This window comes from Spea bombifrons, chromosome 4 (assembly GCF_027358695.1).
Source record: "Spea bombifrons isolate aSpeBom1 chromosome 4, aSpeBom1.2.pri, whole genome shotgun sequence".
Taxonomy (NCBI): Eukaryota; Metazoa; Chordata; class Amphibia; order Anura; family Pelobatidae; genus Spea; species Spea bombifrons.
The window spans coordinates 50,733,236-50,758,939 of record NC_071090.1 but is presented as its reverse complement, the minus strand read 5'-3'; the positions used below and the strand labels follow the sequence as shown (position 1 = coordinate 50,758,939).

The 25,704-nt window shown below is 36.0% G+C and overlaps 1 protein-coding gene across 1 annotated transcript in view; it reads right to left on the bottom strand.

The window, feature by feature from the left end:
• Positions 1-2,436: 2,436 nt before the first annotated feature.
• The window catches only part of ADAMTS20 (ADAM metallopeptidase with thrombospondin type 1 motif 20), an 87,287-nt gene continuing 64,019 nt past the window's right edge, over positions 2,437-25,704 (bottom strand). The window contains exons 29-39 of the mRNA XM_053463502.1: positions 13,169-13,336; positions 12,533-12,706; positions 12,022-12,192; positions 11,123-11,323; positions 10,578-10,707; positions 8,953-9,044; positions 8,781-8,875; positions 6,067-6,200; positions 4,840-4,931; positions 4,263-4,367; positions 2,437-2,609 (exon numbers count right to left, since the gene is read on the bottom strand). Coding sequence (XP_053319477.1) covers positions 2,520-2,609; positions 4,263-4,367; positions 4,840-4,931; positions 6,067-6,200; positions 8,781-8,875; positions 8,953-9,044; positions 10,578-10,707; positions 11,123-11,323; positions 12,022-12,192; positions 12,533-12,706; positions 13,169-13,336 — 1,452 coding nt within the window. The 3' untranslated portion in view covers positions 2,437-2,519. The remainder of the gene's footprint in view (positions 2,610-4,262; positions 4,368-4,839; positions 4,932-6,066; positions 6,201-8,780; positions 8,876-8,952; positions 9,045-10,577; positions 10,708-11,122; positions 11,324-12,021; positions 12,193-12,532; positions 12,707-13,168; positions 13,337-25,704) is intronic.

The following is a 25,704-nucleotide window of genomic DNA, read 5'->3' as shown; positions in this document are numbered from 1 at the left end:
AATGGGTGAAGTATGATTAAAAAAAAGACAGGAAACATATGGAAATATATATTGGCTGGACTATGCCATCATCTTTGGTTTTTTTCAGCACCTATAAAACTTAATGTTTTGCATCATCCATCTTTCTAGCTACCTGTTGATGAAATATATGTGACCACTAGATTATTATTACTCCGTTATCACATTGTCATGTTGATTTTCACTTTGCTTTCTATATAAGGCATGTTTTTGCACTGTAACTGTCATGCATTTAATGAGTTCCACTCTTTTGGAAATAAGTATTGGAAGCTCACATGAAATTGTGTCATCAAACCCCCCCAAGACATAGAAAAAGAAAAAATAGCGAAAAGTTTTTACTTTGGCGATACTATATACCCATGTGTGTTCGTGTTCAAATCGATTTTTTTATTTTATGATTTTTTGGGATAGTACATCATTCCTAATCATGCGAAGGCATTTTTTTTATCATTATTAAAACTTGGTTAATTACAATTAAATTACATTTTTTTATTAAGATAACCCTTGAGTACTATTGCTGAAAGTCCTGGAGAACTTCTTAAGCACATGTGATATTAAATATACATTCACATTTATTTGTTAAGCTCTGGACTGGATATTCTCATATTGGTTTTGTTTATCTTGGCTATAAAGTATGAGCGTGCACTGTTTCTGATAAATGTATACCAGTACAAAGTATGTATGGCTCAAGTCATGCAGTATTTATGTCTCTGCTTAAATATAAACAGCTGTACTTACAGACTTCATTCTTACCTCCGGTTAAGAAGCAAAAATCAGCACTTTTTAATTTTATTTCATAACAATTGTGAATCCCAAAATGTCTGCAACTGAAACATGCATTACAGTGTGCTTTATTTTTGTGTTACTTATTTTTCTTTTTAGCATGTTGAAGTACAAAAAGTTTAATTAATAACATATTTTTTGGAAAGACCATAGCATCTATACGTGCAAGAGTCATAAGAGATGTATAAGAGAGTAAGAAATGCTTAGTGAGCTGGATTGTATGTTGTCTGAGCCTCTTTTTTAAGGCCTGAACCAGCCATCTGCAACACTGGGCAATTGGCGGATGGCGGGTTGCCAATAGCAACCCATACTTACCCTTAATGCCCTTCCAGCTGCAGATATGTTGCCTTATGCGCCCACCAGTTGGACACAGATGTGGTTGCACACTGCGGATGAATAAAATGTAACGTGTGGGTGGGATAGGCCACTGTTGCCTTTCGTGTCTCTATACAGACAGACAACATACAATAAATTCACAAGACACAAGAAAAGCTTTTATAAATAATTTTATAAATTACAGAGTTGCAAATAGAAATGCAAATATCCTCTACAATGTATGAAATAATGTCCTAATAATCCCGGATTCACATAGTGCAAACTGACTTTCTGATAAAAACATCAAAAGTGTTACATTTAAATATGTTAAATAATACATGTAGCACCTTGTATACACACGTGTACCCCACTTTGCAGAGATTAAAGGCTTTCTTAGATTACAGCTGCCATATAAGGATCAATTGATGTTTGCAATAGAATAATCAACATATTGAAATATTATAATTTTGTCCAAAATAAACCCACATAAATTACCAAATAGGGCAAATTTACCTTTATATTTAATTCATATCAATACCTGAGATCATGCCCTGAAATTCTAAAACTCACCTTCTTAAATATTAAGCATATTTTCTTTCTAGTAGAAGAGAATTATATTAATAATGATCCTTCAGAAAAGATAAGGAAATGTGCCAAATACACATTACATTCATTCATTAATTAGATTAAAGTGATCAGTTTTATTTTCTGTACATGTACATAAAATATTTATGTATATTCCTATGTCCCTCCGTCTATGCGTGTTGGCATATTGATTTGGCATTACACACAAACAACTGAAGCAATACATAATGTACACAAAGCACCAAACATGTATTGATATATACAGTATATATATATATATATATATATATATATATATATATATATATATATACCGTATATATATTACTGATTTAAAGGTAGGTTAACCTGTTAATATTATTTTTTTTATGTTAAATGTCTTTATTTGAGGATGTTTAAGCCTTGATGTTATACTGCTACTAATGCAACTAAATGTTGCAAAAATTAAATACTGTGACAATAATTTACAGCATGAAGGACATAATGTTGACAATGACATAGAAACACATTTTACATTTGGTTGACTAAGCACAGTGTGAGGCTAAAGTTTATATTTTTCTGAGCAAATTGAGGGTTTTTACTTTTATTCAATGTCAATATGGTCAATGTGAACACTGAAAATATCTAATAAAGGTGAATTTGGTCAAGGATAATTCAGCACCAGTTTTGATAACAAGAGACAAACAGTGTATAGAGGAGTCTGGTAGATTTCATCAGTGTTTAGTGAGTGTCAGCCATAACTTTTCAATAATTGTGAATGGATAAAACCATTTTCTGTTTTTTTTTAGCACCTCTGTAGTTTCATGTTATTCTTATTTCTACAGCACTTGGACCGGTAGACCAATGCTTGAATGGGGAACACACTTTCCACAGTACCCTCCACATCTTCCATATATTTTTGATCCATCCTAAAGAAAACCAAAGTATTTGTGAAGATTTCAGCACACGGTAAGCTATACAACAACATATAGGTGGAATAAATATCCAGAATAGCCCAGAATTCCATAGAGTCTTTTTGCATTTTGGAACAAAATAACTTTAACAGAATATAACACAGACTTTATTTACCACAGTTTGTTTGTAACAATGTAAATGCTATGTAATATAATAAGAAAACAGTTAATTAAGTTAATTTTACGTTGGGTTAGACCTTAACAGACTGTCTAAACACCTAAATAGGAATGGACTTCATCTGATAAGCAGGTTATTACCGTATTTGCTCGATTATAAGACGACCCCGATTGTAAGACGACCCCCCAAAATCAAAATATTAATTTAGGAAAAAAACAAAAAGCCTGAATATAAGACGACCCTATAGGAAAAAAGTTTTACCAGTAAATATTAATTCATGTAAATTATTTTTTCATGTTTAATAAAAGCTATGATTGAGAAAAATATATTTTTTAAATTTCCTTTTATTTGCCAACCTGCCTCCCCCCAGTTATGCCACTCTGCCCCCATAAATGCTATATACCCCCCTATTTGCCACTCTGCCCCATGATATGCCTTATACCCCTATATGCCACTCTGGCATATAGGGGGTTAAAAGGCATATCATGGGGCTGAGTGGCATATAGGGGGTTAAAATGCATTTCTGGAGGTATATAGGCATATCATGGGGCTGAGTGGCATATAGGGGGTTAAAATGCATTTCTGGAGGTCCAGAAATGCATTTTAACCTCCTATATGCCACTCAGCCCCATGATATGCCTTTTAACCCAGCATGTACTGGCTGCCTTGGCTTGATAGGAGTGTGATTGCTGTTAGCAGTTTGATATAGATATATATATATATATATATATATATCTATATCAAACTGCTAACAGCAATCACACTCCTATCAAGCCAAGGCAGCCAGTACATGCTGGAACCTGGGGATGATAGTAGTGGGATTACAGCCTCCCTATGCCATGCTACAACCCCCACCCCCTTACACATCCATGCTATCACACACAAACACATTTAAATACTCATTCATTCCATTAATCACACATACTTCACACATTAAACACACATTAATCACACATACTTACCCAAAAACCCTCCCCCACCCCCTTACCTGAACTGCAGATCTCTCACTCGAAGACTTCTGCAGGGGACCGGCTGTAGAGCAACTTCTCTGGCCCCGCCCCCAGAGGAGGGAGGGGGAGATAGAGCTCTGTGAGGACGCTGCAAGCTTCCTGTCCTCCTGCTTCTAACAGAAGAGACGCTGCTCGCGACCGGTAAGCAGCATGGCCCCAGCAGACATTTTTTGGGGGGTCTGAGAAGACGACCCCGATTATAAGACGAGGGGTATTTTTCAGAGCATTTGCTCTGGAAAAAACCTCGTCTTATAATCGAGCAAATACGGTACTAGCATTACCATAAACCATCCGCTCAACGTGGTATGCATGTACAGAAGGTCATCAAAATATCACAATTTATTTATGGTAACCTCCCAGGTCTGCAGATTGGAACGATACGAAACAAAACCTACTTTTGTTCAGAGCCACACTACATTATTTTATACAGCGTTATATTAAATGATTCGTTTTTTTCATCGGTCTTCCCCTTTAACCCACCTGTGATTTGTGTATATTGACAGTTGCATAATTTCCTTGAGAAATCCATCTGGCAGTGTTTGATATTTGGAAATCAGTTCCTGAAAGGTTTATACTAAATTGACCCTAAAACAGCATAAAAACAAAGATTTGAAAAAAAAGAATATGAGACCAAGTAAAATTCGGATAAGTTCCATAAAGGTCACAAGGGATAATGTTAGCTCTATTACAAATATATAACACATATTAAAAATACTTTATTAAATAAACAGTCTATTAAAAAGGGCCATTCCTAGTCAGGTATGTAGTTTAATTTTACGGTCATGCACTTTAATGAGGAGACCATGTGAAAGTTTGAAAAATAAAGATAATACATCCCTATGTAAAGACCATGTTAGAATAGTAATATGTTAGGAATACAGATGATAAACCAGGTTCTTATTTGTTATTGAAGGTAAGAGGTTGTTTTTGATAATTCTCAAAGAAATTCAAGCCCTATATTTAGACCTATAGCTTTTAAGTTAATGGTGTCAAGGGATGCTTTTAGGTGGATTTTATATATTATCACAAATGTAGTAAAAGTGTGATTTGTTCTTACCTGAGGGCACTTGGCAGCGCTGTAACAGTCACCTGCTGTGGCAAATGGGACTGCCCTTCCAAGCAGTGTGTGAGCAAAATGAAGGTCTGTAGCTACAAACAGTAAAGTAATAAGAAATGGAAGATAATTCCAAGACCTTAGAACCCCTCTGATAATGTGACACAGGGCAAAATGTTTCAAACAAATGGTCAAAGAGTCAATGGGCGTTGGTGTTACTTTAACTGTACAGATAAAAGAATGGACAATTATAAAATGATACTTTTGCTTGCACAAGCATGTTTTCCTAGCGCATCTCTATGTGGCTGCACTTAGTCCACTGTCAATAGTATCAGCAAAGAAGCTTGGCTAAAGCGGTAGGATTATTTATTGGCCTTTATTATTCTAGCAGAAACCAAGGAATCTGAATGTGCTCAATGAGCTCCCTTTTATATTATTTTTGCTGTGCAGGTTCTTAAAAACCTTAGGGTTGGGCAGCCCCACCGGCGACACAGGCACCCTCATTAATGGTGTCCAGAGAAGGTTTTAGTTTGCTTGATAGTCTCATTAGTTTTAAAATGCAGTTCAGTCCCACTGATTCAGCTTGGTAAGCAATATAGCCATGAAAAATTAGAAAGGACTCTCCAAACTTGGGGTACTTTGACATAGTAATTCTTGCTTTGTTTTGAGTAAAAAAGGTTGGATGCTGACATCAGCAAATCCATCCAGTTGAGTATCCATGAGATATTTGAAAAAGATTCCCATACCTGCTCCTACAGAATAATTAACAGTTGCTTGGGAGTGAGGGGAGCATTGGCCAACCTCATAGTGTTTTTATTGCATCTTATCTCTCCACTTCAGACATATTTTAATATCTAATTTTGCAAGCTATTATTCAGCAATTTATAAACTGTACTTCCAAATAACATTTTTGAGTTGCACTGCTAGTGTAACTTCTTAGTGACCTCTTTGTCTTGCAGAGAGCACATAATGGTTTATACAGAATGTCCACTATTCAGTTTATCAGTGTTGATCACCTTTCATTTCACTCCGAGAAAGGCTCAACAGTTAGAGTGAAAGAAATGCCCCACTAATTTTTAAGTTAGAGGTATTTTAATTTAAAAAATACAATTGTTTGACCAAGTCAGTTATGATTTTGGGTTAGTTCTACTTAGATAGGAAAAAAATGAAGGTTATTTATTAAAGCCTTATTTTGAACTATTATTAAATATACTAAATGCAGACACTTACTTTTGATTTGCATGGAAATGAGGTCCAGACGTACTTTACTGAAGGCAGTATATCCTGCTGCAAGGTAATCATTTTTACATGCACATTGATGGTTTCTGCTTCCATTAAAAGGACATTGGTATGGGTTTTTCAGCCTAAGAAAATATGTTTAAAAGATTAAGATTAATTGTTGATGCTCCGAACCATGCAAGATACATTTCTGAAACAACTGACTTATACAACTAAATGAACTAGGAATGTCACCAAGAAGATTGAAGCTCACACATAGTAATGCAGCAGAACCCTGATTCTGCTGATCACTGTGTGATCGGCAGGATGAGATCAGAGAGAGGGGGGCAGAATGCTCACGGAGGTGGCATCCTAATATGGTTGCTTGCTATCATGCCAGTAAAGTAAAAGCATGAGCGTACTGCCAGTTTTTTTGGGGATCAGCTGGCCAGCATGCAGGAAATAAGATGTCTGATCCATGCTAAAAAGCATAAATAAGATAAGAACACACACACAGTAGCATAAATATCAATAAAAATGTTTTAATAAAAACACAGCTGATGAGCTATTTTGACTATAGCTCCCATCACCCTCATCCAGAATAATGATGGGATTTGTAGCCCTCAGAAGCAGGTGCATTAGAGGTGTAAAAGGCTTGGCATAATTCTCTAACTAGATTTTGTTGGGTGTGTTTTTAAGAAAATGCTGTTTTTGTTGCTTACTTGGCATATGAGGGGAAAAAGGAGAGATTTTTCCAGAAAAATTACAATTATATCATGCAAAAGTTGCATGGTTGGCTTTTAATTAGGTACATATGAATAGCTTAACTTTTCCTTAAAAAAAACAAAAAAACTATATATATATATATATATATATACCTATGACTATATATATATACCAATGAATATATAGGTCTCCCTAGGTAACAGTAAGATATTTAAAAGGTTGTCTAGCATAAATCAAACTATAGCAAATCTACGAAAGTTGGACTAGCTTGCATTGGGATAAATGAATCCACACTCCTGGCATAGATAGACCCACATGTGATGTCATCATGAGTTTTGCCAACTTACAAGGGATCCCTAGGGTCCATATAATTGAAAAAAGTGGGGGAAATTAAAAAGTGAAAAAGTGTTAAAAGAAAGTCTCTGAACACTCCATACCATTCCTGGTAGACATAGAAAATTCAAAATCCCTTTGCTGCCCAAAATAAGCAGAACATAAGCTGTTTTTTTTCCCAACAACACCTGCACTCCTGTGGAAGAAATCCTAATTGCAAAGGGGTGTGTGAAAAATGCAGTTTTATTTTTGGCACATACTTTGCACGAAAAGTGGTTGTGAAATAGCCTAGTCTTTCAGAAACATATACTTTTGTGGGGAGGTTTTGGCTTCAGAGCGGCATAAAAAAAATTATGGTTTGGAAACAAGATGTGCATCTTTTCATATTTGCTTTGTAATTAAGCTAATAGGTTAAAATCCTGGGTATATGAGATGTTCCTAAAATCAGGGCAGATGCTTAAATATATTTAGGTCCCTTTTTTCTTTTCTTTTTTTTTTACGCCATCTGTTTTTAATTAGTATAAAAATGTTCATTTTTCACACATTTGTATATATTTTTTACAGACCAAATTAATCTTTTTATAAATAAGTACAGTTTCAAAAGACAACCCACCTTGTTCTGCAAGAAAATCAAACAAAAATTAGAACAACAATATGTAATTTAGGGTTGAACAAAGACATAGGGAAAATACTAAAATTGCTTTCATCATCAAGTTTAAAAATAAGCCATAGTCCTTAAGAGGTTACGTTTTTATAGTATATTGAATTTAAAAATACATTACATGAAAATTATGGTTCCCAAAATTCTCTTGTAGATTGCTAAAATAGAACATGAAAGTCATGGACATTGCTTTGACATATCATGTCTGCAGCATGAGGAGGTTGCATTGTACACTACCCCTGTAGCTTTTCTTTGAAATAAATGTTTGAAGCTTGTCTGTTTTGTTTGCCCATATTATGACCTAGTAACCAAACCTGGGAACTCTCCGGGTTTGACCCGCAGATTGCCAGGTGAGCGCTGCTCCTCCGGCTCTCCGGATCAAGACCTGAATCCTCCGGGTCGCGGGAGAGGGGTCTTGACACGCCCCGCTCCCCGCCCATTTTTCCTTTAAATGGGGGTGTTTCCCACTGCCATCAGCGGGAACGCCCCCAACATCAACGGGAACTCCCATTAACATCAGTGGGACCGCTCACGTCAGTGTACAGTCCTGGCCGCTTCCCGCAAGTAAGACAAGTAACTGAGGCAAGTAAGATCTGCATTTTTTTACATGTTAATCTGGGGTCTTTTGTGACCTCCTGGTTGTGTTTTCAATGCGCTGTTGGAGGAATTTTTAGCAGGCTGGACACTCCTGGGAAGGTTCACTACTGTTGTAATTTTTTCCATTTGTAGGTAATGTCTCTCACTGTGGTTCGCTTGAGTCCCAGAGCCTTAGAAATGGCTTTGTAACCCTTCCCAGACGATAGACATCAATTTCATTGATGTTTAGATTCAACAGGGCTAGCAGTAATCATGCCTGTGTTGTGTCTATTAAAATTGAACCCAGTTATGAGTTAAATTTGGTTAATTGGCTCATTTAATAACTAAGGGGGAATTACAAAGATTTAAACCAGCATTGGCACATAATTGCAATATCCATAATGAATTCTGGCATTAACCCTTACAATACCTATATCCAAATACTTCTGAAAAGTTGTCCGCTTCACCTTTAACCAATGTTATGTATTCCTTTGGGCTATCTGACTGCATTCCCAAGCAGTAAACCTAAAAAAAAAAATAATCAGAATAAATGTTGATACACACAAAACACAAGTTAATATGCATGTTTAAATGTAGCATACCTTTACTTTCCTGTTGTTAATGCTCAATGTGTATTCACCATCTGCCTGAATATTATTCGTTAGACGTATTTCCTTGCAGCTTTTAAAGTCACCTTAAAATGTTAAAAACACACATTACCAGGGTAAAATAATGATACAAATAAAAGCAGTACAAAACTTAAACTCATATTAATTTATCATGACGTTAAAAATTCTGTATTCGCAGCAATAAAATCTCTCCAGAAAATACTATATATGTGTGAGTGACTTCAATTATTGGGCGCCACTAGATTTACCCACCTCAAGCAAAAAGAAGGCCAGCCAGGAACATATGTGGCACATTCACACCTATATGTCATAATATATTGGATTTATGGCTTTAATACATTTGGAAAACCTTAACCTCCTTATGCCACATGGGTCATCATCCCTTTCTATTGTTTTCTATTGTTATTTACAGTTGTTTGCCTTAATTATAATAATGCATTGTCTTCTCAATAAATTATAATTACAAAGATGATCCTAAAAGTAATAACCAATAAAGCTGCCCCCCCCTCAAAAAAAATAAAGGCAAACTTATATAGAGCAATAGCCCACAGAAATGTAAACTCTCTCACATCTCGGATGAGTTATATGATTCTTTATATTATTTAGTATACCAATACAAATGTCCACATAATGAGTTTTGTTGCTATAGTTATAATTGCAAGAGTCAAACACAAGGGGGTGACACATGACCCTAGATTATTGCATCCTAGGTAGAATTATACGTGAGGCTGTTTTTCTTGTGATATACAAAAATGCAACAAATCATTATTTGTGTGTAACATTGAAAGGTCAGTGAAGGACCCAACATCATATAAAATTAAATTTAATTTACGGTTTACTGGTGAAAGTTGAATCTCAAGAGAATGGATGAAAGGACTGCCTATGCCAAGCAATTTTGTTTTAATAGCAATACCAAACCATATAAAGATCTTGTGGGTCCTGTTTAGATTAAGATTTGCAACAGCACATACATGAGCGGTTCATTATTAATAATCGGGTGCCGAGATGCCGTTATTAATAATTTTTATGAGTAGTATAGTGCCCCCTGGTATAGAGTATGGACCTTCCACTAGTAGCCATATGATTCATAGCATTGCTTGCAGTTCTGCTTCTCATTTGGCTTTTTTAGCATTTGATGAAGCCAAAATCTAGTCGCCTAATCTAGTCAAGTTGCTTACTAGGGTGATTTTTGGTAGGCAAAGGTATGGGGTTTTGTTTAAATAGCTGTTGATCCATACTTTTGGATTAATTAAGAAATAATATTAACATATTAACACATTATTGTAGCTAAGGAATATATATATGTTCTGGTCTTTCTTAGCTATAATGTGTTACTGTTCACAACAAAGTACAAAGAAAACATGCACTTTTAGTATTAATGAAAAGTTTAACTTGTTCAAAAATACTTGATTCTTAAGTATTCATATTCAAAAAGCCTATGCAATACATCAGTTAGGACTCATCCCCCAAAAGTCTGCTTTTTTTTCTCTCCCAGAGGTGTTAGTGACATCCAAACTCAAACAGAAGCAATTCTATTAGATAGAATAACAATTCTTAGATAGTGTGAAAACATTGTATGTCAAATCATAGCTACTTACAGCTATTAGACTGGCATGTCTTTCTGGAAGGAGGCTTCACATGGGAAGGACAGAGATCGCTAGGAGAACTGCCATCCGTCATGCATACCACCCGTCTCTCCATCATCCCAACGCCACATGTTACAGAACACTGTTCAGAGATTACAATCAGATGTCTTCTTTCAAGCATAAGGACCAGCAAGAACAGCATGTGTTTATAGTACGCAGCATTTTGAGATATTTTTTAATTACAGTAAAACATTTATTATGAAATGATTATTATTATTTATTAGTTTATATTAACATTAATAACAAACAAAGCAAATGCATTTAGCATGGTAAAATTTTGAATGCATATATTGGATTGTAATTTTTCTCTTTTTCAGGCATATAATACACGTAACGACTCTATACCTTTATAAAATTCTTAATATAACCACAGTAAAATACCATACCAAATACCATACCAAATTACAAAGAGCAAGTTAAGGTCATAAAAAAAACATAGCATATACATGGATCGTATAGTCATATACACATACTTTAGTTTGTATTTTAAAACTAACCTTGCTCCATTTTCCAACTTTCCAAGAAACGGCTTGCACACAGCTCTTTCCTTTACAAGTATGATCCAGCAACCAGGGGCGAATAGGACACCTTTTATAGACGACGGAGCGAATACCAGCCTTATACTTGCTGTAAGTAGAAGGCACTTTTTTGCAATATGTTATTTTTTTCTTGTAACCAAACCAGCATACACCGGTACACTGAAAAACAAGGAATGGGGGGTATTGAAAAAAAGATAAACCTTAGTACAACATAAAAAAAGACGTTATATACGTTTTTAGAACCTCAGATGTCTCTTCAGATGAAATGACTCCGTCTCAAAAACTTAAATTCCCAGAAACATATGTAATTTTACATTTTTTTCTATATCAGGCCACTAAGACTTGCCAACTTCAACTAAAGGCTCTACAATAACAAATGGTCATAAGCGGTTTAGAAGATATAATACTATTTGAATCGATGAGCTGCAAAGTAAGAGGATAGGTTGGGTTAAAAGTAACTGAATAGCAACCCTCCTATAGATTTGGAGAATATCAGATTGGAAAAAGAGATACATTGTCCCAAATGTAATAACGTAGATAAAACATAACTGTTTTCGGATCTCTTCTTTTTTTTTCTTTTTCAAGATTGCTGTTCACTTACTAATGATATATTTTTCTTTCATGACTATGGTCTGAGGCTTAGATATATTGTAAGGAGGTTTTACTGTACTGAAAGGCTGGTAGAGGTTTACACAAGAAGGTTTGGACATAAAGCTTGGGGAGATCAAGGACTGCTTAAGGTTTGAATATATAGATCAGGAACAATAGGCAGACAAGATGGGCAAAATGGTTCCTATCTGCCATCAAATTCTATAAGTCTATGATATGTACCTAAGTGATACAAATTGTGCATGTACCTGTGACATATCTTCAGTGACCACTATGTGCTTGCAGGGAACATTCTTGCATGTCTTAGTAGCTGGTGGCTTGGTAGCAGGGTCACAGTATGCATCATTCACAGATCGCCCACTTTTGTCAACACATTTCACCTTCCTTCTGGACTCCCCATCCTTGCATTCTGTTGAACACTAAATTATATAAGGGTGGAATGGTTGTATGTTTACTGTCATATTTACAAACCACCTGGAACACACACACACACACAAACATATATATATATATATATATATATATATATATATATATATATATATATATATATACCAAACTATGGAGCACAATACAAATCTGTTCTTGCCTTTTCTGTTCTCCTTTATTTAGAATCCGACCATGATTAATCAATTTAATGTAATGTAACAATTGAAATATGGAACGCTTTGTGTTAAAAATATATATTTTCCACATTGCTTAAACACATTACATTAATTAAACTATTAACAGTAAAATAAGTAAAAGGTAAATCCTTACACCAGGCCATTCATCTGCAACCCAATGATAATAGAAACATTCAGGTAGCTGACAGTATTTTTGACTGTCAGGGCGAATACTATGGTTGCAAAATGTATCTTTCATTCTTCCGTGACCTTTTTTCCTACAATAAACATCTCTGTGCTGGGTCCCCACACCACATGTCACTGAGCACTGAAAATGCAAAGGGAAACAATGGCACTATTAGTTTAATGGTAAAATGGATTAGTCACCCAAAAAACGTAATTTTCAACATTTTCGATTAAAAGTGTCAATATGCTGCCTTCAACATATACTTCATAGAACAAATTTTGACTGAAGATATGCCTGTTCATAAACCCACGACACCTTAATTGTTTTATGCTTTTGTATAATATTATTATTTTTACTTGTATATAATCTATGGCTTTTGTTTTTTGAACCAACAAACTGGGTTTCAGATATTCTTCTAGATTTCAGCATCTTCCTGAGGGAGCTTTTACAAGGATTTTGTGTTTGGCTTATTTACGGTAAAGGTCATTTTTCAGGTTTCTTTTTGATTTTCTCAACCATTTGGTGTGTTTTTTTGGGGGGGTTATCACTCAATTTTTGGACCCTAATTTATTTTTCCCTGTAAAGATGGCGAGAAGTAGATACCTCATTCCATGTTCCGGCCTTCCAAGAGGGGCATCTGCCATTTCTACAAATTTTCTCTGTACGAGGTTTCCGTAAATGTTTGCACTTCTCATCAACCACTACTTGTTGACCTTTGGTAACACAGGATACAGTGCGATATTTTACTCCTTTGCCACAGGTGACAGAACACTGGAATGGATAAATATATACTCAGTAAATACAGTCTACTTAAAAAAACACAAATGAGAAACTAAGAACCGTAACTGAGAAACTTTCACATTTGTATATAAAGGTTTATATCTCAAGTCTTGTCTCAAGACAAAAAATCTAAAATTCTCAATTACAAATCACAACAAAAACAACCAAGGTGTTCTAAATAAAAACAATTAGAATTTAGCCATCTACTACACGTGAAATAGGGTGATTGTTTACTTTTAAAATGTTTTGTTTATCATAATTTACCATAAGTACAAATAATACTTTCCATGGGTAGCATATGTTAAAGGACCTAAGAAAAATTGTTCTTCCTAATTTCAACGCCTTATAAAGTTGCTGTTGCTCACAGACATGCAAGTACCCTACATGTTAAAAAGAAGGAAGAATTTACCCATGTAAGTAATATTACACATAATACTATACTTAAGTACAGTATAGTGATATAGTATGTATGTATAACACCAGAAAAAAATGAACAATAAATAAATTCACAGATGTTGATTAGGAGTAAATTGGATAAGCTATATACCCATGTGATGACGCATCAGTTTTGGTGTAGCTGTTTAATAATTTAAATTTTTTTTCTCTTTTCAAGACATCAAAATACTGTGACATGTAAATCAGCAAGAAAAACAACCCTAGAAAGTATATTCGTAGTGTGGACGACGGAGAGTCTGTAGGTCTTATGTAGCTGAAGGAGCAACTGACCCCTTCAGTGTTTTAGTCCTTGGTAGCGAATAAGGTGGGTGGATGCCAGAGGAAGGTAGGAGTTCCCCAAAGAGAGAAAGGAACAACCACCCTTAAGAAGATCCCATTACCCACCAAACAATCCATGAAGGCCAATAGGAAAAGCCCAGGAAGTAACTACAGAGGATGCTAACAGTCAAGGTGCAGAAGAGCAAGGTAGTACGACAAAACAGAAAACAAAGGTTTTCGAGCAAACAGGGTGTTGGAGTCAACAACTTCCTCGGCATCAGTACTGTGTGGACCCAGAAAACCCTAAAACGCAAGATGGTAAAGAGACCAGGGCTACTGCAACGTCAACTGAAAACACAACAGCTCTCAAACCTAAGTAGGGTAGAGCATGTAATATCAGATTAGCAACTCTACTGCTATCTAGCCTTATAAAAAATATTGAAGTTTCCAGCAATAGAAATGAACAAATATTTGGATCTGAAGACTTCTTTTGTTATTGGTTATTAGTGTAAAATTATTTATATTCTAGTTTACTTAGCTCTGAATTGTTGTGTTTTGCAAGTATCTACTGTGGTTGTGTGTGTGTGTGTGTGTGTGCGTGTATATATATATATATATATATATATATATATATATATATATATATATATATATCCATTAAATCATCAAAGTCACTACAAAATGTTTCCAGACACCATCCAAGAGACTGGCACTGAAATCCATTTCACCATATTTTATACGATGTGCTAGGAGGCAGATACAATAAACATTCACAGAACTTGGGATCCCTCCTCCTTGATATATTTTCATCTGACAAAACTTAAATTCCAGGCAGAAAAAAAGGGACAAGAACAGTCCTCCCTTCATAGGGCGGTAACATTGCTGCTGCAAGAGACATTAAACATTGCATGCTCTAAAAATTCACTAACAAAAAGCTCAACTGGAAAGACTACAAAGGTATGGTAAACTTTTACATATGGCTACATAGAATAATACAGGTCGGACACAGAATATACAGTATGCATATTGTGGGCTTTATTTGTTTATGGGTTTTATTATGTTTTTTTTCATAATAAAGAATTTAACATAATGTCCAACTAGTTTGTCCACTTAATTCTAATACATACATGGAAATGTATTTGATGTAAGAATGATGTGATTATAGATATACCTATATTTTAAAAATGTTGTCCTTATTATGTTTAAAGTTACATTATTAATTAAAATATTTAACTTTTAGATGAACAATGTTTTCCTTTACTCCTATACTTTACTGAGTTATAAAACGCTTGCCTTTAAATAATTTTCAGTTGTTCATACCAGAATACTCTGATTGAAATGTTATTCTTACATTATTTTAAAATATATTTACGATTAAATATTTTAACAACCTTGTAACCTTGATAGGAACATACTTTTACAGAGAAGTTTCTGCCACACCCTTAAGAACACAACACTTTCTGGCACTTCTCTTTTAATAGTCTGTATAAAATATATAGATCTCAATGATCAACCTTGAAATATAGCAGGTATATTAGGCATTTAATTGATCTTGTACAGCAATGCTCAGAATATGTTTATTATAGAGTAAGCAGTTTAAGAATGATAAATGCTAAAGCACATAGAACCCTATTAAACAAATGCTGAAATTAAAATAAATATGCAGTTTCAATTAACATGGATTTTAAATGGAAATTATTTTTCATAATTTTGTTTGAGTGCTATTTTTACACGTACAAGTATGTTATTCCGGTAGTGTAAATTGAAGGAAAAGAAATGAGTACTGCAATAAAATATAATACCTTTTTATTGGACTAACATTCAATTTTAAGGGCAAGCTTTTGAGGCTATCATCCTCTGCTTAGCAAGTATTGCTTTTGACTTGATAAAGGGAGGTTGATACTCTTAAAAGCTCACCATTAAACTGGAATGTTAATCCAATAAAAAAAGTCTTATTTTATATAACTGCTGTTATGGTACTGGTTTTACACATTCTATGTTTGGTTACATATATTGCAATGACCATAAACAATATATAGAGAAATATTGGGAAGAATATATATATATATATCTTGATAAAAGCCCCATCAAGTTTACATCTGTGGTACCTACTCTGTGACAACAAATAGTTTTTCAACTCCGGCAGACTATATATATTCTAATTGTAATTTGTAATTTGCAAATATTTTAAGTCATTTGAAGCAAATATGCTAAGCTTTCCAAATATGTTTTCTGGTTGATGTACAATAATTCATGTGCATTTTAATCATTTTTTAAGCATCTCATTTTCTGAGACCTGTGAAAACTCCCAGATAGCACTTTAAGAGACAACAGGATGTGGTTCAATAATATGCATCGGAGTTATTTAAGATGAAACATTTCACCTCATCATCTTAATTATGAGGTATGAAGGGTCAACCCTGATGAGATGGGCAGAACTGACCATGAATACATGTCACCTGACATTGTTTAGTATGCAGTATTAGGAGTTTATAAAAGAAAATTCCATGGGTCACATCTACTATATAGAGACTGGTCTGTAGACCTCTCAGATGTGACGCTACCATACAGATATAGAATTTGTCAGCAGATAAGAACCAATCTGCCCATCTAGCCTGCCCGTTTTCCCAGATGTAAAGACACACCTTAATCAGTTCTTGGTCTCGTCTTGATTCAGGATAGCTTTATGTCTATCCTATACATGTATACATTCCCTCACTTTTTTGCGGTGACTACCTTGCATATATCCCTTTCCCAACCCTCAGGTATTTGCTGTGCCAGAGTGGTGTTTAGCCACATGAGATCTTTCCATGTGCATGAGCAGAATGCATGGGCAGGGCTGATCACAAAGTAGAAATGATCTGCGTTTCCACTTTAATAGATGACATGGACTAATAATCTGATGTTAGACTATGTACCAACAACCTGAATATATACATAAGCATAGCTATAAGAATGTGGTTACGACACATTGGTTTGAATGTCTGAAGGTAAGAACATTATAGCCACAGTGTTCATGCCTGGTATCACAGCCTATCTTTACACTGTCCTGTACAAAATGCGTGAGACACCTATCAACCATAACATTATGACCACCTGCCTAATATTGTGTAGGTCACCTTTTTGTTGCCAAAACAGCCCTGGCCTGTCGAGGCATGGACCCCAGTAGACCTCTGAGGGTGTGCTGTGGTATTTGGCTCCAAGACATTAGCAGCAGGTCCTGTAAGTTGCGTAGTGGGGCCTCCTGGTGCCATTTGTCCTCCAGGTAAGCGACACACCCGGCCATCCGCGTGAAGAAAACATGACCTATCATACCAGGCCACTTTCTTCTATTGCTCCGTTGTCCAGTTCTTATCCTCACATGCCCATTGTAGGCGGTTTCAGCAGTGGACAGGGGTACCCCATGCAGCCCCATACGCAGCCAACTGTGATGCACTGTGTGTTCTGACACCTCTATATCAATTTGAGGTACAGTAGCTTGTCTGTTGGATTTGACCACATTGGCCAGCCTTTGCCCCTCTATGTGCATCAATGACCCTGTTGCCAGTTTACTGCTTTTCTTTCCTTGGACCACTTTTGAAAGGTACTGACCAATGCAGACTGGGAACACCCCACAAGAACTGCAGTTTTGGAGATGCTCTGACCCAGGTGTCTAGCCATCACAATTTGGCCCTTGTCAAAGTCGCTCAGATCCTTACGCTTGCCCATTTTTCCTGCTTCTAACACATCAACTTTGAGGACAAAATGTTCTTGCTGCCTAATATATCCCACCCATTGTGATAATGGTATGGCTTATCAAAGTAGTTCTGTGCATTGAAGTAGAATGCAAAAGGTAGGCAGCCCTAAAATATGAAGTTCCTTATGACAGATTTTGCCTTTGTTTTGCAGTCAACAGTCTGGATTAAAGAAACATCAAAAAGAAGCAATCATCATGCTACTAGCACCATAAATTTGTTTATGACATAAAAGATTTCAGAGACCATCAAAAAAAGCGGCATAATAAATATATACCTTTTTGTGTATTGTCTTTCTTTCATTGAATGATCTTTAATCCAATCAGGTCCTCGGTAAGTATTAATCTCCATTGTATGGTAGATACCACCATTGCTGGAGTAAGGATTTGCTAGGTAAATATTAAAGTTAAGTATATGCATAATAGATGGGTGGTGCTAGAACATCTTGATAACAGAATGGCAAAGAAACTAATAAGAAATAAATTATAATTTGTCACAGCGGCATCCTCCCCCTCTTAAAATGTAAAAACACTCCAAAAAAATCAATGTGTGCAAGAATAGACTTCCCTGTTTTATCACAGCATTTCTCTTCCCTTACTGCATCCCCTGGACTTGGTTACTTGTTCTCTGGTGATCTAGTAAGGTGTTTTCATAAGGTGATACATAATGACACTCCAAAGTGGATTTGAAGGAGATGTTCAGTGCCAGTGCGTGGCATCACAGGTGCTCAACGTGTTACAGCACAGACTTGTCACACAGATAGAGCAGAGTACAGACGCACACAGACCTATGAGTCTGCAACGCAGATGCAGGTCTGAAAGTTACCTTCTTGACGCTGGAGGTCGACCTTAGGTGATAGGATACCCTGTGTGGGCCAACCCTGTGGCCCCCTGGCCATCACCCCCAGAGTCCCTTTTGCCCCCTCCTTCACTGTGCTACACCTCTCTTTTTCTTCCCCCATGTAGTTCAGATATAGATCAAATAAATAACACAAAGAATCATAACATTGCAGGTATAGAGCAACTAAATAACACACAAACCTAGCCTTGCAGGTATATATCAATTGAAAAAATCACATGCAAACTCAGCGATGAAGGTATAGACCAAATAAATAATGCATGGATTGGAAACCCTAAATTGCAAGCATAGATCACAGGTCACATACCCCAAAGGCAAGCCTTGGCACCCATATTGCGCACATGGGATTTGCTCAGAACCCACATAGCACTTGCCCCAGCACCCAAATTACATCCACGGGATTTGCCCAGCACACAGATTACATCCACAGGACTTGTCACAGCATCCAGAATACATCCCCAGCACCCAGATTGTGTCTACATATTCGCATTCCCTTGGACATACTTGTCCTAACACACAAGCACTTTCAAAACACAAACACACGCTCTCCCCTTTCTCCAAACTTCTCACTCCATTTATATTTCCCCTTCCCTCTATCTCATCTCTCCCTTTTCTACCTCTCTTTGGATCTCTCTGCTTTTCTTTGACCCCCTTCTCATTATATCTGTTCCTCTTTATCTTTTCTTTTATTCACCCCATTTCTCTTTATCGCCCCTTTCTCTTTATCTCTCCTCCTCTTTCTCTTATTTTACCACACCTTTTTTCCCCTAGAATTTTCACTTTGCAAAACATTCAATTACTTAGTTTTTCTTTCACTCGCTCCAGTTCTCTTTATCTCTCCCTTTTCTTCCTCTCTCTTATTTCTCTTTATCTTATCTCTCACTTTCTTTTTCATCTTCTTTCTCTTTATCTCTCCCCTTTGGCCCTCTCTCTCTCCTTAATCATTATCTCTCCCCTTTTTCACTATCTCGCCCCCTTTCCCAATCTCTCTTCCTTCTCATTATCTTTCCCTTCTCTCTACCTCTCCCCTTTCTCTGTCTTCATCATTATTTCTCCCCTATAGCTTTCTCTTTATTTTCTTACTATCTATTATATGCTATCTGTCCCCATCTCTTACCATTTTAAAGTCCTGTGGTGGGAGCGAGAGGTCTTGTTATATAGACCTCTGTCTCAGTGCTCCATCACAGTGTGATCGGCTTCTGGGCTGAGCGCCAGGATATGACATTATATCCTTTGTGTCCAGATTCAGTTCTCTTCTTTAGAATGGTTTGCAAATCAGCTGTCAGTGTGGAAATAAGCCAACTTTATTCAGTGTCAGCAATCACAGAGATACTACCACCTACAAACTGGGTGCCCAAAGGTTACCAAACATTACATTGATAGTATTTCCCATAGATATTATACCAACAGAAACAGCAAATTAATCCCCTGGGAATATGATGGCAATATATAAATTAATAAATTATAATAATATTGAAACCCTTACAGTAATAGTGGTTAAAAAACATTTATATACTTCAGCAAATGAGTCCCACAAACTTTAAAGTACACATAAAAATCGATCCACTGACATATTATTTACAATCTGTATTATGCTTATTTGTCGTTATTAGTAATTTTATTATTATTTTAGTTAAATATGAAAGATTCCACAGAATGAATAAGTCAATTTGCCTCTATCACAATGTTATGTGATATAATGTGAAATATCCTTAAAAATTATCAGTATTCACAACAGGTTTAAGTAACCAATATCCACCAGCAAATTCTGGTGGATATTAAAGAGGCATCTCACCTTCTTTAATTTTTGGTATCACATTAAAAAAGATGTTTTCAAAAATATGTTGATTTTTTGTTTTAAAGCAATTCTATATTTTTTGTGACATCTGTCATGTGCTATAGTGCTATCATCTTAGCCACATCTACTAAAGAAAAAGCTGGCACTGACAAAATTCTATGGAGGAAATATTATCAGTATAATCTCACGCTGTGTAGCTGAATGGCAGAAATAAAATGTGGTCACCCTAGCCCATAATGGTAGAGTCGCCGCCTTCATGACGTCTCTGCCCCCAAATGGCTTGTCTGTGTCATATTTGCACCCAAACAGCTTTTCTGAGCCATCTTTGCAGAGGGGGCTCATCTGGGTAGGGGGCTCCAGGCCATTTGTTTTGTAAGGGGCACAAAAACTACTGATGGTGGCCCAGGAAATGGCAGAATAAGCAAATGCACATTTATATAGTGCGCTGTGCGCATGTGTGTCACAGAGGATCAGAGAGTGCTCCAGTCTTCCAGGTAAACCTTCACTACTTCTAATGCACTTCAAGACTCTTTGTAAACCACCCTCACCAACCCACAAAAAGACTTTATCAGCGTTGTACCCAAAATATTACAACTGGCTACAATGGTGACCGTCAGGTCTACAGATAAAGACAGCTACTTTTCAAAATGAAATTAACACACATTAACCACATTTTCTGTTAAACTTAGATAATGCATTAATTGGATTTAATGCTTAAAAAAAGACACAAATAAACATAGCCTGCTTCTACAAAATATTATGTTTCCATTTCTACAGAGATACTGAACAGACTGTGGAGTAAACTGTAATGAAATGTTTTGCAAAGTGAAAATTCTATGGGAAAAAGAGGGTGGTAAAAAAATAGAAAGATGAGGAGAGCTAAAGAGAAAGGAGAGATACAGAGAAATTGAGTGATTGTAGGTAGAAAAAGGAGAGATGAGAAAGAGAGGAGAAATAGAAATGGGGTAATTTACTTTTTATGGATTTTTTGGATTGTTACTTTTTACTTGATATTTATACAGTTACAAAATCTCTTTATATTTGATTTATGATTAATTTGTGAAGAAGCAGGGAACATGAATTATTAGTAAATAATCAGTCAATGTTTCACAGTATAGACATATAACCTATAAGGCTTTGAAGAAGGCTGTGGACCAAGGAAAAACTTTAAAGAGTTTCACACCTTCTATTAGACAGCAATGATGCAACACTATAGTACAGAACAGTATCTATGCATTCTGTTCTGAAATAATAATAATAAATCCCATTTTATCTCCATACCTATAGGATAACCTTAGTCATCATGGCTGGTTAGGACAGGCAATCAAGGGGTGCATGTAGATATTTCCCTGGGGTTTATTCCCTAACAGGAGAGTTGGTAGGAGAGTTTGGAGAAGAACAGTGCTTTTAACTCCCCTACTTCATTATTTAGTAGATGTGCCAAAATAGCCAGGTTCTCCAGCAAGAAGATTTGAGCTTGCCTTGTACAATGCATAATTCACTGAGTAATGACACATCGATGAAATCTCTTTGAGTTTGCTATATATTATATAGGGCTAGTCAAGCTCTTTGTGAAGGAGAAGTTCAAAGGGGGTTGAAGTCAATTGTTATAATTGTGAAATTAAGTAAATTAGTAGAAACCACAACTCTCCCACAATCTCTCGACAACTCTCCTTTAATCCCTTTGCATTGTTGAGGACGCAGGACATAATAGTACATCCTGTGTTTTGATCCTTCCAGAGCTGCGCTCCTCCGAAATCTACCGGGTGCATGGCTGATGATGGCTGCACAGATGCCAGACACTTTAACCACATGCACAGAAACCTAAGGAGTATTGCACCTTTGTATTTCCAGCCCCTTTCCATTATGCGCTGGAGAGGGACTGGAAAACAGTACAGTATGACATACACGCACCAATAAAAAATAAAAATCACGGTGATCAAATCAGTAGCATATAAACATATATAGGACTATACTACTGGTTTTTTTTCGTTTCACTAGTGGGGAAATTGGGATATGATAAAGTAGTGTATAGGGAGATTCAACTAGAACAGTCATAGGCATACCTGGGAACTCTCCGGGTTTGACCTGGAGATTGCCAGGTGAAGCACCGCTTATTCGGTTCTCCAGGTCAAGACCTGATTCCTCCGGGTCGCAGGAGCGGGGTCTTGACACGCCCCGCTCCCTGCTCCCCGTCCATTTTCCCCTTTAAATAGAGGTGTTTCCCACCGATGTCAGAGGGAACACCCCTGACGTCAGGGAGACATCCCACTGATGTCAGTTGGAACTCCTGGCCGCATCCTGCAAGGGAAGGCTCCAGGTAGCCGGAGCCCAGAAGTTCCCAGGTATGGTCATAGGGACGGTAAAGTCAAAACTTTTGGGTTGTAAAAAAGAGAGGAAGAGAAGAAGAAACAATGAAAAAAGCAACTGTGAAAAATGAGGGATATATAACACAGAGCACAACGCATATGGAAAGGAGAGGAAAAATTTAGCGTGAGGGAGAAAATGTTAGGTGTATACATGTGTGAAGGGTTTCAACTTCCCGCCGATTACTTTTCACATTAGTAAAACTGGCAAAGTTTACAGAATTCAAAAATAATTTCAGGCATCTGTGATTATAATGTATCTACTTCTGTTACGTTTAATATTTATACCAGACATAAGTGTCACTAAGGAAATCATTTAATTTAAAACTTGTGTTTCAGAACGAATGGTTGAAATCCCTTTTCATAAACTATACCTGGGAACCAGCTGAGACATGGTAAATGATTTACGGTTTTGCAAAAAACAATTTTTTATGCAATACATCAGTTAAAAAAAAAATACAGATGCAATTAATAAGAACATTTTCAGCTCATGTTGTATACCCTGTCTTTAAAACCTTATTGATAATATCTTGCAAAAACGCCATAAAAACCAATGTAGTAGGAACTTAAGAGAGCTGTGTATAAACACATGTAAAATAAATAATAAAACTCAATGAACTGAAGGAACGTTGTAAAGGAGAGTCGGCCAAAACTCCTCCACAATGGTGTGAGAGACTGATAAAGTCATACAGAAAACTATTACTTCAGATGATTACTCTATAACAATTGAAATAGCATTCACAGAGATATAATATAGATCCAGAATGCATAATGGACTCTGTTAATTGTTTGAAATGAAGCATACTGTTATAAAAGGAATGTGTGCATACAGACACTGCCTTGCTGAACACTTTTAATATTTAATCATTGTACTTGTATCACCTAAATGACTAAAAATGTGTTATGTGATGAAGATTTCTAGGCGATACATCTTGAGCTCTGAAGACATCTGTAAATATCACATTCATACTGGCTCCAGTAAGTCTATATTACTCTAAGGCATACATTAGCATTGCTCAATGTCAGACTTCGAGGAAGGCAAACATGCCACAATATTTGAAATCTCAATTAAAAATTCATTGAACAACTTGTTTTCAGGCTGCAATGCACAGAATCCAAGAAAGACATGTCACAAGCACAGAAATATAGGCATGAAGTATACAGTAGCTATATAACTATATAATTAATCAGAGATATGGGGCAAACATAATAGATTAGAGAAATAGTAGCCCCTTTTGTGAAGCTCTAGTTATTGGTTTCAAGCAACTTATGGAGTAGGCTCGAACTTTTTTTTTCCTGTTGTAGATGTTATTTCCATTTATGTCAATACCCTTTTGTAAGTGACATAAATAAAACATATAGAAATAATTTTTCTGTATGCCAATATCAGACTGCAATCTACAGAGGACACGGAGGATTTTGTAATAATAAAACCTGATGGCAAAAAACATATACACTGTGAAGAACAGGGACTATTACGATGCATTTCATTTCTGAAAGGACTGGTCCTTGAGTTTCCAAATAGGCAAGGTGACCTGTTTTACCTGGTCCTCCCCCTTGTATATACTTACTTGCTGACATGAAGGAGAACCTCTTGGCAGTACCACCATACCAGCTCACATCATAGGCAACTACCTAGCTTACATATGTGATAGGGCTAGTCCTGCAGTTGTAAGCATCATAATAAATAACTGCCTTATGTATAATTGTTAATACATCAGAAAATAAAACATAAGCTGTTTAAAACAAATTAAAAAACATATTTGTCAAAATAAAGACAGATGTTAAGTAATGACAAGACATGCATTAACGTTTGAGAAAATTTAATATTTTACTAGTAACAACAACAACAACACAATTAAAACAATGGTTTTTTTAAAATTATTTAATGTTATTTTAACAATTAGGGCGGAATCCATTAAAAAGGGCATATTCACAATGTTAGAAAGTGCACAAAACATTAAATACAGTATACAGACATACACAAGAACACAAACACAAATGTTTTATAGCTTAACAATATATTTTATTTCACACAAAAGGAATGCTACGTCATGTGAATAAGCGGGTTGTGAATGTTGTTAGCGTATTTGTAGAACAGGTATGTTTATTCTCATTCGTGTATATTCCACTGGCCGATTGAAAGCAACTAAAACAACAATTCCTTTCACACAAACGAATGCTACATCATGTGAATAAGCGATTTGTGAATGGTGTTAGTGTATTTGTAGAACAGGTATGTTTATTCTCATTCATATATATTCCACTGGCCAATTGAAAGCAACAAAAACATCCACCATGCCAATACATTTTGTGCCAATACAGGCAGCAGAGTGTGCTGCGTGTTTTAATGTATAATGATTCCATAACATTAGCTGAAGCTAATTCTGCAATTCCCAAGCATCTGACATCTCCCTCATCAGTAAGCATCAAATCAATATATTTTAATGAGTTCCACTTTACATTTGTTAATAAAAACTGGTCGTATAACTCCATAGGCTATACTTTATCTATGATGTGTTCTGTATTTTCATAGCTGCTAAATAAGCTGCTTTAGATGCAGAGATCAGAAAGATCTAGAGATGCATGTACAGTGAACAATTGCCACGATGCTAAGCAATCTAGAAGACTGGTTCATTTTTATGGGAACCATAGTCTACAGCAGCAGTAATGCCAATACAACCCCAGCACGGTACATACTTTAATATGCATTCTTCACTTATTTATTTATAAAAATATAAATAAATGAAAGATTTACCTGGTAAAAAGGCACTGTCCCCTTTGAATTTTGTAACAGCTATGGCTGCTTGCAAAAGTCAATTAATGTCAGGAAAGCACTCCCTCAATGGGAGTACTTTCAGCGCATGCACAAAGGGGGTCTATTTAGAC